The sequence below is a fragment of the Anas acuta genome, chromosome 5 (assembly GCF_963932015.1).
Source record: "Anas acuta chromosome 5, bAnaAcu1.1, whole genome shotgun sequence".
Lineage (NCBI taxonomy): Eukaryota > Metazoa > Chordata > Aves > Anseriformes > Anatidae > Anas > Anas acuta.
In genome coordinates, this window is record NC_088983.1 from 16,889,994 (window position 1) to 16,903,065 (window position 13,072).

The 13,072-nt window shown below is 40.3% G+C and overlaps 1 protein-coding gene across 3 annotated transcripts in view; it reads left to right on the top strand.

Annotated features, from left to right (window-relative positions):
- Window positions 1–1,848: 1,848 nt before the first annotated feature.
- The window catches only part of FBLN5 (fibulin 5), a 57,527-nt gene continuing 46,303 nt past the window's right edge, over window positions 1,849–13,072 (top strand). The window contains exons 1-2 of one of the 3 annotated variants that reach the window (XM_068682939.1): window positions 1,849–1,878; window positions 11,945–11,999. In XM_068682939.1, the coding sequence (XP_068539040.1) occupies window positions 1,859–1,878; window positions 11,945–11,999 (75 nt within the window). In that variant the 5' untranslated portion in view covers window positions 1,849–1,858. Of the gene's footprint in view, window positions 1,879–8,662; window positions 8,761–9,269; window positions 9,811–11,944; window positions 12,000–13,072 lie in introns of those variants that run through there. The other 2 variants (XM_068682938.1, XM_068682940.1) reach the window with 2 other exon arrangements.

Genomic DNA, 13,072 nt, shown 5'->3' on the forward strand with positions numbered 1-13,072 from the left:
TAAGGGGATCCAACCTCATGAAATTTTGAAAAATTGTCCTTTATGCAGAAATATTTGGCTGTCTTCTGCAACAGTACTCTTACAAGATGTTAAAGTACTGTGTCTTGAGTCAAACTTGTTTGTAAGGAAAGGGTTTTATTCAGAATTACAAGCAAATCACCAAGTTGATTCTGATTCACCTGTATGTTTCAGTTTATGTGCCATATCATGGATCCAATGCTAAATTGTACCAAGAGTAAAAATATAATAAAGCAAGTGGCTTGAAGTGGTATATTACAGCACTGAAATATATTCATCAAAACTGAAACTTCTTTTGGAAATACAATTGGAAAATATTTAGACTGCACTTTGTTCTGTATGCTGAAGTAGTGGGTGCCAATAAAAATGTAGGCAAACAGGAGATTGCCTTATTTGTGACAATAGGAGCAGGAACAGATGTGTTTAACAGTTTTTGGTTAACTTAAAGGAGGTTTATTGTGAAACTAAAAAAAAAATAAAATACGGGTACGGGATTCTAAATAAAAACAAATGAGTCATAACTAGGCTTGCCAGATCTGTCTGGACCCAAATGTAGCCTCTGAACAGTAGTGTCTGCAGAGTGCCCAGGGTCAAGGACCTACACAGTGCTACCTGCAAGTGGAGATCTTGGAGAGGGTTCCTTTGTCTTTAGGGGACTTTGACAGAGCAACGGCTGTGGTGTGCTGCCCAGAGCTTGCTTACCTTGACTGGGGGTTCAGGGAGCCCCTAGGACTCTGGCTGTGATGTTCTCCTGAATTCAAGCAGCAGCTCCAGCTTCTTTGTTTGGTGCTTTTTAATAGTCAGATGCTTTGCAGGCATCCTGAAGCCTGCACTGCCCTGGCTAATTGTGCCTAGTAAATCTAGTTGTGTGAAAGAAAAGATGTCCATTGGAAAGGGGAAATAAAGGGAAATAAAAATTTCCATTAGAAGGGAAATATCAGAAATCATTCCAACTGATCAAAACCTGAAGGGCCAACCTTTCAGTTCTGGAAGGATAAACAAATCCTGATGAGAGGCCAAACTGTGTCTGAGTCGAGCCTGTAACTCATAGGAAGAAGCTTACACACACACTGTCACAGTGATGCAGTTTTGTCTTTGTGCTTGGCAGTTAGACCCCCAGTTGTCCATTGTACCAATGCATGTGGCTGCTATTGAAAATAGAGCACCAAGGGGAGGAGATGGATTTGAAGTTCCATTTCAAAAAGCAGTTGGACTTGCCTTGTCTTGGGTCCTTCCCTCATTCCCCCTCTGTCAGCAGACCTACTTACACGTCTTAGTAACAAGACCCTGGGAGCCTTAGCCACCTCTAGTAGTGTCAGTGCCCCCTCACTGGTCCTTTTCATGGGGTGGTTACAAAGGCAGTAGATTAAAATCTAGGTTTAGAAAGAAACGGTAACTCTTATACTCAAATTCCCAGTTTTTTTCTGGGAAAATCTGTTTCCTATCTATAGGTGCCAGCTGGGAGATGGTTGGAGCCAGTTTGTTGCATGGAGTAGCAGGGTAAACATAAACCATGGATCAGAACTTGTTTTAGGAGATATGTAGCTGTTAAGGACAATGTGGAGCCAGAGCCAGGCTTTATCAGCTCAGCAGAAACCCTGTTGGGCTGTCCAGGACCAGCCACTGTGGTGAGTGTCTTCATCAGCACGCTTTTGTTAATGAGCAGCAGCTTTGAGATCAGGTTTCTTGTGTTGAAACCATTTTGTGCTGATGGAATCAGAGTACTCACAGCTTCAAAGATGTTGAACATCATCAGCTCAGCACATGATGATGTGAGGCCTTCCCTTCTAATTACGCAGCAGTGTGGATTCTTTAGCAGCATCTGACAAGGAATTTGTGAATGTCCTTTGGAAATCTTAGGTAAATTATATTACTTCAGCTTCTCATCTGCTTACTCACCTGCTTCTTCAGAAAGCTCTGGGAGATCTGTGAGCTGTGGCTTCCTATTATGATTGTCACAATGGCTTCTACCCAGCTCCCAGTGGGCTTGTGTTCAATGATTCTATTTTTATTTCTAATTCAATACCAGTTTGCCTGATGTGGTAGATTTACTGTTCTGAATTTTATTACGCACTATATGGAAACCTATTGAATGCAGTATCATATCTTGGTGCCTTTTGTTCTTGTAGTATTAGCACAATTTTGTGAGATTTTACACTTAGGATTGTTTCAGCTGTTATATGTGTTCAGATTTAATTCATAACACTTACTTTGTGTCAGGTGAGCTCTGATGAATTGTTACTCTTTGTTTTGTTGATTTGTTCTCAAGCCTCTTCTGCTGGCACTTCAATTTTCGGCAGGTTCTCCCAAGTACCATCATCCTTTTTCTTTCTATTTTTTGTAAAACCTTTAATATTTTGTTTTGTATTTTTAATTCCATGACGGGAACATCTTGAGGTTTCTCTAGCAAGTACAGATGAAGAAGAATAACTTAATTTTCTTCTGTGCTTTTATCTTTTCTAAGTGCTATTTTTATACCTCATTCATCTGCTGGCTTTGCAGACTGCTTGGCAGTTTTCCTGCTCTTGGTGTGTCTGAAAAATAATTTATTATTAGCTTTTATGCCTCTTGTGATTTGTTTCTCAAACTTTCTTGGCCTGCTTTTCAGTGCTTTTTACACTTAACCTGTCAGAGTTTTTGTTCCTTTCTATTTTCCTTACCTGGCACAACTTCAGCTTCTTGAATTTTGCTCTGAAACAGTGGACAAAATGGGGACTTGATTGCTTTATCAGGCTTGAGCAGTGGAGTCTGTTAGCCATGCAAGCACCTCTGTAGGGAGAAGAGTCCATTTCCACCAAGTTTTAGGATGGCTGCTTGGGGTTCTGGGCCCCAGCAGCACCAGTATGGAGTAGGGCTGCTCAGAACAGCCAGGCTGCTTCTGCAGGAGGAAATGCCAGTCCTGCGGAGCTGCTTGTGCTGTGGCAACCAGCACAAGTCAAAGCACAGGACAGCAGATAAAGAAAAGAAACAGCCTGTGCGGTAAGCTGCATCCTTCACAAGAGATTTGCTTTGCAAGATATTTGTAAACACTACAGCACATGCTCAGCAGAATTAACAGGGAATAGGAGCATCACTGCTCAGCAGGATTCCTCGCAGCAATGGCACCTATAGCTGTATGATTTTTTTGGGACAGGAGTCCTCATTGCTGCAAATAATGAGCCTGAAAATAATTAAGTGACACTTAGAGGTTTTATTAGCCAGTTCTGTAGCCAATTTATTTCCAAGTGGCATGGTTAACTTATGAAACCCCATTGTAACAGGTAAATTATGAAATGGTGTAATCCTTGCTCTGGGAGTAGGTAAATTAAGTGTAGTAAAGTGCAAGGGTTTCAAAATGAAATTGAAAGGCAATTTCTAATAATGGGATAGAAAATTGTGTGATTTAAAAAAAAAACACCTGTTTTACTATACATCTCACCTAGAAGACCACTCACTCCAAAATGAAATCCAAAATTATTAAAGAGAATTTCAAATTGTCTTCTGGGGTTAGGAAAACAATTAAGTACAAAATAAGTCAAAATTAGCCCTCTCCTCATAAGGGAACTTTCTGCCAGTTCTATATTTGTCTAAAACAGTAATGGATGAATATATCCATGAAATTATTAGATAAGGAAAAGATCCAAAAATGTAGGCATCCTTGCTGATTTCCTTCTTGGAAAAGGAAACCAGAAGTTTTTGCTTATATTCGTCCATAAGAATGAAGCATGTTTAAAAGGGGAATGTTTTCCACTACTTGGAAAGAGAGAAGCTCTGGAAGAGAGCTATGATGTCAAATGTTTTTCTACTCTGGCTTCATCAGCAGGGTTCTGGCAGGTGCCCTTACCAAAATAGTGCACATACTTGTGAACGTTCAAACACCCCCTTTGGGAGATGGCATTTCTACAGACTTGTTTGGGTTTGCTCTGAACCTGAAGTGTCTTAATGGAAAATGCAGTGCATGCTTGATGCTACAGAGGGTAACATTTTGCTCTGGATAAAAATGAATTGCTTAAGCAGGCAAAAGAAAAAATTAAAAAAAGGATAAAGGATTCTCAACTAAATCTGAGGGAAACAAAATATGTACATTGCATGTGACGGAAATAATGCACCTGGGAGAGGAAGGAGGAGAGGTGAAGTGATTGTTTACCAGCACACGTGCCCCAGCAGGCAAGGAATGCTTCCAGGGTATTGTGGAGTGGGGAGCTGCTGCCTCAGGTGTGCCGCTCTAACGTGCACCCTGATGCTGTGGTGAACAGACAGACCCAGTATGGACAGCATGGTGCACGAGTTAGTAACGAACCTGAGAAACCACAAAAAAATGGTGCAGTCTTCGGATACTAAAATTTAAAACAACTTGGTCCTGTATTTCTAAGGGAGGTTTTAGTACATATTTCAAATTGTCTGGTCATAGTTGGAGACTGCTGGCTTATGTATTGCAGACACTTGCAAAGACTGAATGTTGGCTTGCTCAAATAGGGAAATAAACTTTAGAATTGGTCCAGAAGTATTAACAGTTTTATGTCCTTATTTATGGGAGGTCATTTTAGGCTGAAACTGATCGTAAAGGATTAATGCTCGCTTCAAAAGGGGGCTGGTAAATGTCACAAGATTAAAGAGTGTTGTTTTCAACCATGCTGTCTAGAACATTTGACAAAAATGCAGAGCAGAAAAGATTACAACCTAGATCATGTACATGCCAATCTTAGAAAATAAATAATAAACTGAAATGTCTGTCTAGTTTCAGGTATAATGTGAACTGCAGTTCCCAGAGCTATGCTTAAGCATGAGATTTAAAAGTGAAGAGGTAGCCGAGTCCTGATGCCTGGGGCATTGGCCTGAGCATTGTACTCTCAGATACCAACAGCTCAAGGGGAAGCTGTCAGTTCTCAAGGAGATATTTTGTCCTTAAGTACAAGATGATTTTCTATATGCTTTTAACAGAAATACAGTTTTGAAAGCATAAATGAAGGTCAGTCAAGGATATATTAAAAAAAAAAAAAAAAAATCAGCAAGGAAATGAATGAATGTTGTATGCTGTTGCAAATGATAATATTGAGGGACCTGCAGAGGGTTGTCACATGCATTAAAATTGCTGTGAAAACCCCGTATTTTTCCTGGGACAGTTATCAAAAGCTTTGATTGCTTTTTTTTTTTTTTTTTGGCTTTTTTTTTTCTTGCTGAGAGAAAGAAGCTTGTCTAGAAAAACAACCACAGCTAAACAGGTGATCATGAATGTCAAACTTGATCTCACTAAAGGTAATACACCTAAAATAGTTTTGTAGATGATGCAGTTCATTGGGCATTGGTTTAAGGCATTTGGGTTCTGGCAAATACCTGCTAGACCCTACTATTCCTTATTTCATGGGATGATTAGAATGTTCTTAAAGTAATAAAGTTCAGTCAGGTACCAGTCCATGTTTAGCGTTGCTGCATTTCAGAATGGAGCCAGAAATGCCTGGGTTTTCCATTGACTACTTTTTATCTTAAAGTAAATGCATTATTAGCAACCAGTATTGGAGTGACCACGGACCTATAGTTATATAGAGAAAAACAAAAACCATGACGTGGTGCTCGGAGAACATTTGCTGCAAACATTAAAATAGCACTCTCCTTTTTTTTCCCTGGGGAGCAGTGCCATCAGCAGCAGCATTACTGCATCATACACTGTTGTCAGCCCCAAAGAATGCATGCTTCAGACAGACAGATGACATCCCCATGCAGAAGGGAAGGAAGAGATACAGAATTGGCTCATTGTTCTGTGGATAACTCACACAGGTGGTAGCTTTACCATACAGAGACAACTGAACCCAAAGAGATAGCAGCACAACAGCAGCTTTTATGTTTTCTCTTTCCTAAAGACAGTAGCGTAACCAGCAGATCAGCACTACATGACAAGACATCTTAAAGACTGAATTGCCAGTAGGTTTTAGTTAGCACCAGTGATGTTTTCAAAGTTATGCATTATGTTAATTTTCATTGTTAATTATTATTGTGTTATGTTTGGCTAGGAAACGAAAATATGTTGGGAAATGTGCTTTTGAGCTTCTGGCCGGAGCCATCTGGAACAGGTTATTGCGCTGCTCGTGTTATGAGATAGCATTTAGAAGTCAGCCACTGAGTGAAGCCGACCTCAGCTGACAGCATAAGGTTAGTCTGTCTGTGGCAAAGGAGAGGGAATCCTCCCCAGATACCAAGAGTTTGCAGTTGGCATTCTGTGCTAGGAGGTGAAAGAAATATGCCCAAATCCCTTCAGGCAGAATTAAGGTTTGAGACCAAGTTTCACATGTGCTTAGTGCTGTTCAGATGGCAGCAGGGTGAGAATTGTTGCCTGTTGTGTATTATATTGACACATGACAATATCAAAAGCTTGCTTATTTGGCAGTCTTAGGAACATTTTGATCAATCTCCAGGGCCAGATTCAGCCCAGCCGGTGAATCTCATTGGTGCTTGGGTGCAGTCAAAATGCAATCAATTCTGCAAATGCCCAGCAGTTGTGCTTTAAGTGTTTTACCAGTTTTTGTGATAGAAAATTTGGTCCCGTGAGTTTTGGTAGAGCAAAATGGATGTTTTAAGCATCTAGAGTTTGGACATAGGCCTTTAAAGTGTCAGTTATAGACTTTTTCTTTTTTTTTTCTTTTTAATTTACTGAATTCAGGTCTGCATGACTGTGTAAAAGATGTCTATGACTTGTCACTTTCAATGGCTTTGGGCTTGCACATTTATCACCATACACATCTGTGTAATTTGACTCTGCTCTCACAGTTTGACAGTGTCCTTGGGAATGTTCAGAGAGAAAACTTGAAAAAATTATAAGATCTAAGAAGGGTGTTTGGCATATATAGTTCTGCAGAAGTAAATATAATACCAGAACTTAAAAAGAAGATGAAGTGTTGTAAAAGTTAGTAGATGACAACTTACATTTGTGAAGCAGACTTTTTGATCAGGAATGCTGAGTGTAATTAACTCTCCCTGAGTTCCCTGGCCTAAATACAGCTTTTGTCCTTGCATTCAGAAGCTGTTACATTACATTTTCTGGTGCTGAGGGTCACTGTTTACCGAGTGTTCTGCATTATCTACAGGAGCATGGTGCAATTCATACCTTTTGTGGAGGGTAGAGTTAAGGTTATGCTACACAGCTTGTGTGTCCTTTATGTTTATATATTACAATTTTCAAAATCCAAGTCTTAAACATAATTGGAGCTATAGTTTCAACCTTAGCTACGCACAAAGAAAGCTTTCAAGACCATATTCAGTTACTTACCAGAACCCCATTTTGTACTGTGAACACCTCCTCATGAAGACAAGGTCAAGGTAGTCTAAATAAATTAGAGGATTTTGGAACAGGGGGAAACAGTTGACCATTGAAGTGAGAGTGCTGCTCCACCTAAGTCAAGCCACCAACCTAAGCATAAATGGTGAAGACACCAGTAGATGGTGTTGAAAGATACATTGAATAATCTGTCCATTTATGGGCTGAACAAAAGAGGTTGTGTACCACAAATGTCTCCTTTTCTGCAACTTTTCATATGAAAGGGAGATGTGAGAAGGGTGTGGCTACACCTCATTATTTTGTGGCTGATTGTAGTTACTGAAAGGTACCACAAAAATTTCACTTAGCCATAACATTGAATCCTTTTATTTAGGAAAAAATATAAAAATAAAACTCAACACACTGTGAACTAGCCCAAGTTGTGGTTTCATATGCTTTTTATACTCTCAATTTTATCCACTCAGTCTGTCTGATGGAGTCAGGAAAAAGCAAAACATTCTTAAGGGAGCTGCTTAGGTGATCTGGATTCACCTCCTCTCTCCAGCGCTGGAGCACCTCTTCCCGTTGGCTGATGAATCAGGAATCTTTTATCTGGGGCACTTTGTGAGCAGATTTGTGCTGAACCCATACAGGGATTCTGGCATGCATACTATGATTTTGCCATGTAAGGTGAGAAAAATTCAGTGGATCAGGAAGTGAAGCATCAATAAATGTAAGAAACAAGTCCTTCATCCAGAAATATGGATCCTCAGAACATCTACTTTGCTGTAGAGCTGGTTATAACAGTTTCAGTAGATCTTCATACACCTAAAATAGAGAAAGTGATGCTACTTTTAGCTTGGTAGCTCTCCAGATCACCGAGTGTGTTGAGCAACACTAGACCTAAGATGGAACCATGATATAACTGTTAACCTTTACCACAAGGAAAACTTGCCCAGTCCTTGCTTTCCAACTTCTGTTGATTCTCTGATCCATGACAAAACTTTACTCTCAATGTGCTCGGTTGGATTGTTCACAAGTATCTTCTGTGGGTTTTTGGTAAGTTTTGGGAAGTCTATTCAAAATAAATTAATTGGTTCTTGTTTATCTGTAAATATATTGACACTAGGAAAATGTTTAACTTTCCACACAACACAAGTGATGTAAGGAAGTCACTGAGAGACAAGCTGTCAAAAGTGGCACTGAGCTTCTGGCGCTGTAATTTTTGAAAAATCATTTGGACAATTGCAACTAGTTGCATACAGAGCTCCTGTGCTTTCCATTGACATAAATATGACTTGTGGGTGCTCAACAGCCTTGAAGAAGCTATATTTTTGTATGTAAAGCTGTTTATCCACACTTAGAAGCCAGTTTTATGAATATCTATTCTAACAACTCTGTTTCTTAGTTTCTCAGTCCATAATGGAAAGACGTGTGATAGATTTTATCATGTCGGACCTTTCATGTTCCTTGGGAATAAAGGGTTTCCTAAGATGGAAGCCTCTACAAAAACTGTAAGTATTCATTTCATGTCTATGTCTGCATTTAATTTTAGTGTTCATCTGTGGATCTAGCACAATCTTTGCAGCATCTGATTGCTCACATCTCATAAGTGTACTGCTTGAAGATCTGCCTGTGACAAAGCTGCAAAACACCTGAAAAAGTACTTTATTTCCTTCCTCTTCAGTCATAACTGGAGATCTGCAGGAATCATCTTTCCTGAGAAATTGCATTTCACAAGCTCCCTTAAGCACAGGGTCTACTTGAAAAGGGCCAGTGTTTGTAGACAGACCATTTGCTTTTGTTTGAATGTTTAATTTGTTTATTCCTGTTTTCAAGTAATCCCTAAGCAATATAGTTCCTGTAGCTGTGATGGTTATGAATTCAAGTTATTCACCTCCCAGAGGGTCAGAACTTTCATCGCTATGCCATTGGCACGAAGCAGTGAGTGTTGCATATTCATCGTCCGAGACACCGGTTAGAGGGCCTCAAAAAAGCCTGACTTTTTTGTTCTCAGAACAAGGAAAACAATCCCTTCCCTTCTCCGGTCCCTTGATAAGAGTTTCTGTCCAATAACGGTGCTCTCTGCTCTGAGGCACATTTAACTGTGAAGTTTGCAGCGGGAGAGGCTTTCCTTCAAGCTGTTAGTGTTTTATCCTGGCAGGCTCCTCGAGATTGTTGTGAGGAGTCTAGCCAGTTGGTGAGCTTTGTAATCTAAACCAGCTGTCCCAGGCTGAGGCCCCCATTTGCATTGTTTAACATACTTAGAAAATGAAGTGTTCATTTTTAACATTCCTCCTCCAATTGGTTTAATGCTGAATTACAGAAGAGAACTAAGCAAAACCAGGTGCTTTCTCTGTATTCTCTCCAGTGTCTGAGGAGGTACAGACTGCTCCCGATCTTCTCCATTACTTGCTATTTCATTCTTTGGACTATAAATGACTGAGGAACTGAAGTGCTAGCAGAGGGTAATGTTTGGAAACACTTTCTAGTTATTCATCAGCACAGGCTCTGGTTTTTTTCCACCTTTCCCCAACAGTTTTGGACATGCAAGGATTAAAAAGGTAAGTGCTATGCATGAAACTTCTTTACTTACCGAAGGGAAACCTACTTGTGGAAAATATCTGTGGCAAGGATTCAGTATGCCAATCCACTTGCTAAAGCCATTTGCAAAGAGACGGGATCTCAATGGTCAGAGGTGGGGAAAGTCAATCTGTCTGTTATTAAAACTGTGCTATCTCTGAAGATTTTCTTCTTTATCTGTGCTTATATCCTCCACTTTAAGAACCCCAATATTGGTGAGAGTGCTGAATTGCAACAGCAAGCAAGCCCCCTGGCTGCAGTGATTGATTTGAAGCTAATTAGTTACTATTGCAGAAGTTAATTACTAGTTTAAAATACTCTGCCTGCTGGACGAGCTACTGTGACCAGCTGAATAAAGCATTGATAGGCTGTGCTGTATGTCTGCTGATAATTCTTGAGCAGATTTGAGATCTCAAATAATGGGCAAACTGCGATGGTGGCTGCAGACAGAACGCATATGAGGCAATAAGGTCACCCCCACCCCAGGAGGGAAGAATATATCATCTTGTAACAGCGGAAACTAAAGACCGCCTAGAAAAGTACGAGTTCTGTCTGACTAATTTTATGGCAGATTTTGCTAGTGTGTACTGCTCTGCAACACCGTGAAGTGCACCCGTGTTGCTACGTATGTTAACACACAGCTATAACCTGTTGTATTTCCTTCTAGTGCTGCTCTTGCTATGCACAGAGTGAGTGTGCAGAATTTATAACCAGTGCCAGATTTAAAACATCTTCAAAAAATTTAAAGGATTAATAGATGAAGTGCAAGCCTAAATAGATAATGCTGTACTTTGAATGCTTTGCATCCGACTCTTACGGAAAAGTCTGTGTAGAATTTGCTTTTCCTTGTCACTTAGAGGCTGCCAACAAGCACGATCTGCCTCCGCAGCACTACGAACAACCATTTTAGGGTTTGTGTTTACTTTTCAGAGCTTGTGCCTGTTTCCACATTTCAAGCAAATGTGTCCAAATGTGTCGGTCTCTGCCGGTGCATGGTTTTGTCTGATGCATTTGTAGGTCTTGTTCAGCGGCTCAGTTTGCACTGGAAATCGGAGACAGCTCTAAGAGAGAAAGTTGGCAGCTTAGTGGAGTAGCAGAACTGAGACTACCTAAAATATCCTGCGCTTCCTGTGCTGGTTTTGTGGGAAATGTATACAATTGCCATTCAGAACTAGAATCCAAGCTAAGCAAGGTGGGGGTTTAATAGTATTGAGAAGAAATTTTCTATAAGGCAGAGGCAAAACACTGAAATCTGTAGTACAGAGGAAAAAAAAGGTATTTCTTGCTGTCCTTTCCTGCTTTCCTACTTGGAGGTGGGGGGTTGATTGATTGGAGAGCTTTCATGCTCCAGGTAAAGAGTCCCCTATACAGCCACAGAGCTCTGTTAGCGAGGGACCCTCTTCTCTCAGCTGCAGTGAAGAGACCCAGCAAGTCCCGCTAGATGCTAAGATGACTGGGGAAGTCTCCACTGAAGATAGCAGCTTCTAGTAGCTGATGACCTGGCACAGTGTGTCTACTTGCAGAGCAATGTAGTACTGAAGACTGAGGAAAGGGACAGAATCTGGCCCTAAGAAAATGGATTAATCTCAGATATAGTCTCCTGGGGATGAAGTGCGGTTTAGCAGCTAGCGCAACTGGCGTGGATTCAGGACCTCCTGCATGACAAGCCTGCAGTCCTGCCAATGAGTTGCTCTGTGAGCTTAGGAAGGGCCCATGTGCTGGTTTACCCATCTGTAAAATGTGCACAGTGTGCATGAAGAACTTGGATATTGTCAAAAGAAAGGTGTCAGAGAGAGGCAAAAATGCTTTACTGAATATTATGTGTTTGTTCATTAAGCAGCTACTGCGTGGTGTGGTATTAAAAGAAAATATTAGTAGTTATGTACAAATCAATTCTGATCCCAATTTCATAAAACCATAGCAAAATTAATGACTCTGAGATCTGAATCTGGCCCACAATCGTATTGCTCTCTCTCCAGAGGCCAAATTCATGTTGACAAAACTCTGGAATGCACTGAAGTGTCACTACAGATTAACTTGTCCGTGTGTATTTAATTCTGTATAATGAGCCTGGATATCAGAAGGTTTTCAACCTATTTTCTATGCACATTACAGGATACTGACTGCTTTCACACTGGCCGTCTGCCTTTCGAACCCTGGAAAAGCACAGGTGAGAGGTGCACAGAGAGATCTCTGTACTGTTTTATACTGAAGCACTATATGGCATGAGACTTAACTGGCTAGCAGGTGAATAGGAAGCTCTGTGGTCTGGGGTTTACATGAAAAGGAAGCTGTGTGGTCTAAGGGTTTAGAGGGGAGGACTTGGAGCCAGCAGGATTCTGGAGTTGAACATGGACTTAGCTTTTTGACTCATCCTTGCCAGCTCAGCAAAATATCTCTGCAGAAACCTGGACCTCACTAAAAACCTGATTCTGCTTCTGAATTGAACATGTCTGAAAAAGGAAATAAGAAAAGGCATCCCACAAGAGCAGGGACAGTTCAGTTCTGTGATGGGGAACACCAATGTTTGGAAAACTCAGTCACGTAAACAGGCATGTTCTGTGCATAGCAGTCTGGCAGAATCTTAAGACTTTGTTTTTGGACTGCGAGCCTGAATGACTGCATCCTAGCTAGGGCTTCGCTTTAATTTGTGCCCAAAGCCATTTTTGTTCAAGATGCAGGGCTTTTGAGGGTGGATGGAAGTAGAGCAGTCCAGTTCTTGAAATAGCAGAAGCATTAGTTCTTTGTGTTCTTGGGCTCCAAGTGGACTTTAAATTAGGAAAAACAGTTCCCAAAGGCATGTTAAGCTTGGATTCCTAGTTGATAATCCAGATATGCTCAATGTCCAGAGCTGTGTTTCTAAATACCTTTGCCAAAAGACTTTGAAAAGTAGTTGTGTTTTTCTTCTGTTAGGTTGAAAATTTCCTGCATGTGGCGTGCTTACTGATATTTTTGTGAAAATTGGATCTGTATGGGAAATGCTTTTCATGCCCCTCGAGAATTTTTGAGATGTCTTTAAGGGTTTGTTTTTATAATTTAAAAAATATTATTTCCAATGTTTTTTTAATAGAAACATCTTGTACCATAAATTAATTTTGAAGTCCAAGCAAAAAAACAACTTGAAACCAAAATGATAGCAACAAATTCTTTCTGAAGATATTGAAACAGGTCATTTCAATATTGGAAACTTTTCTAGAATAAAGCCTAAGAAAACTGTTGAAATCACTTCTACAATAGTCTCAG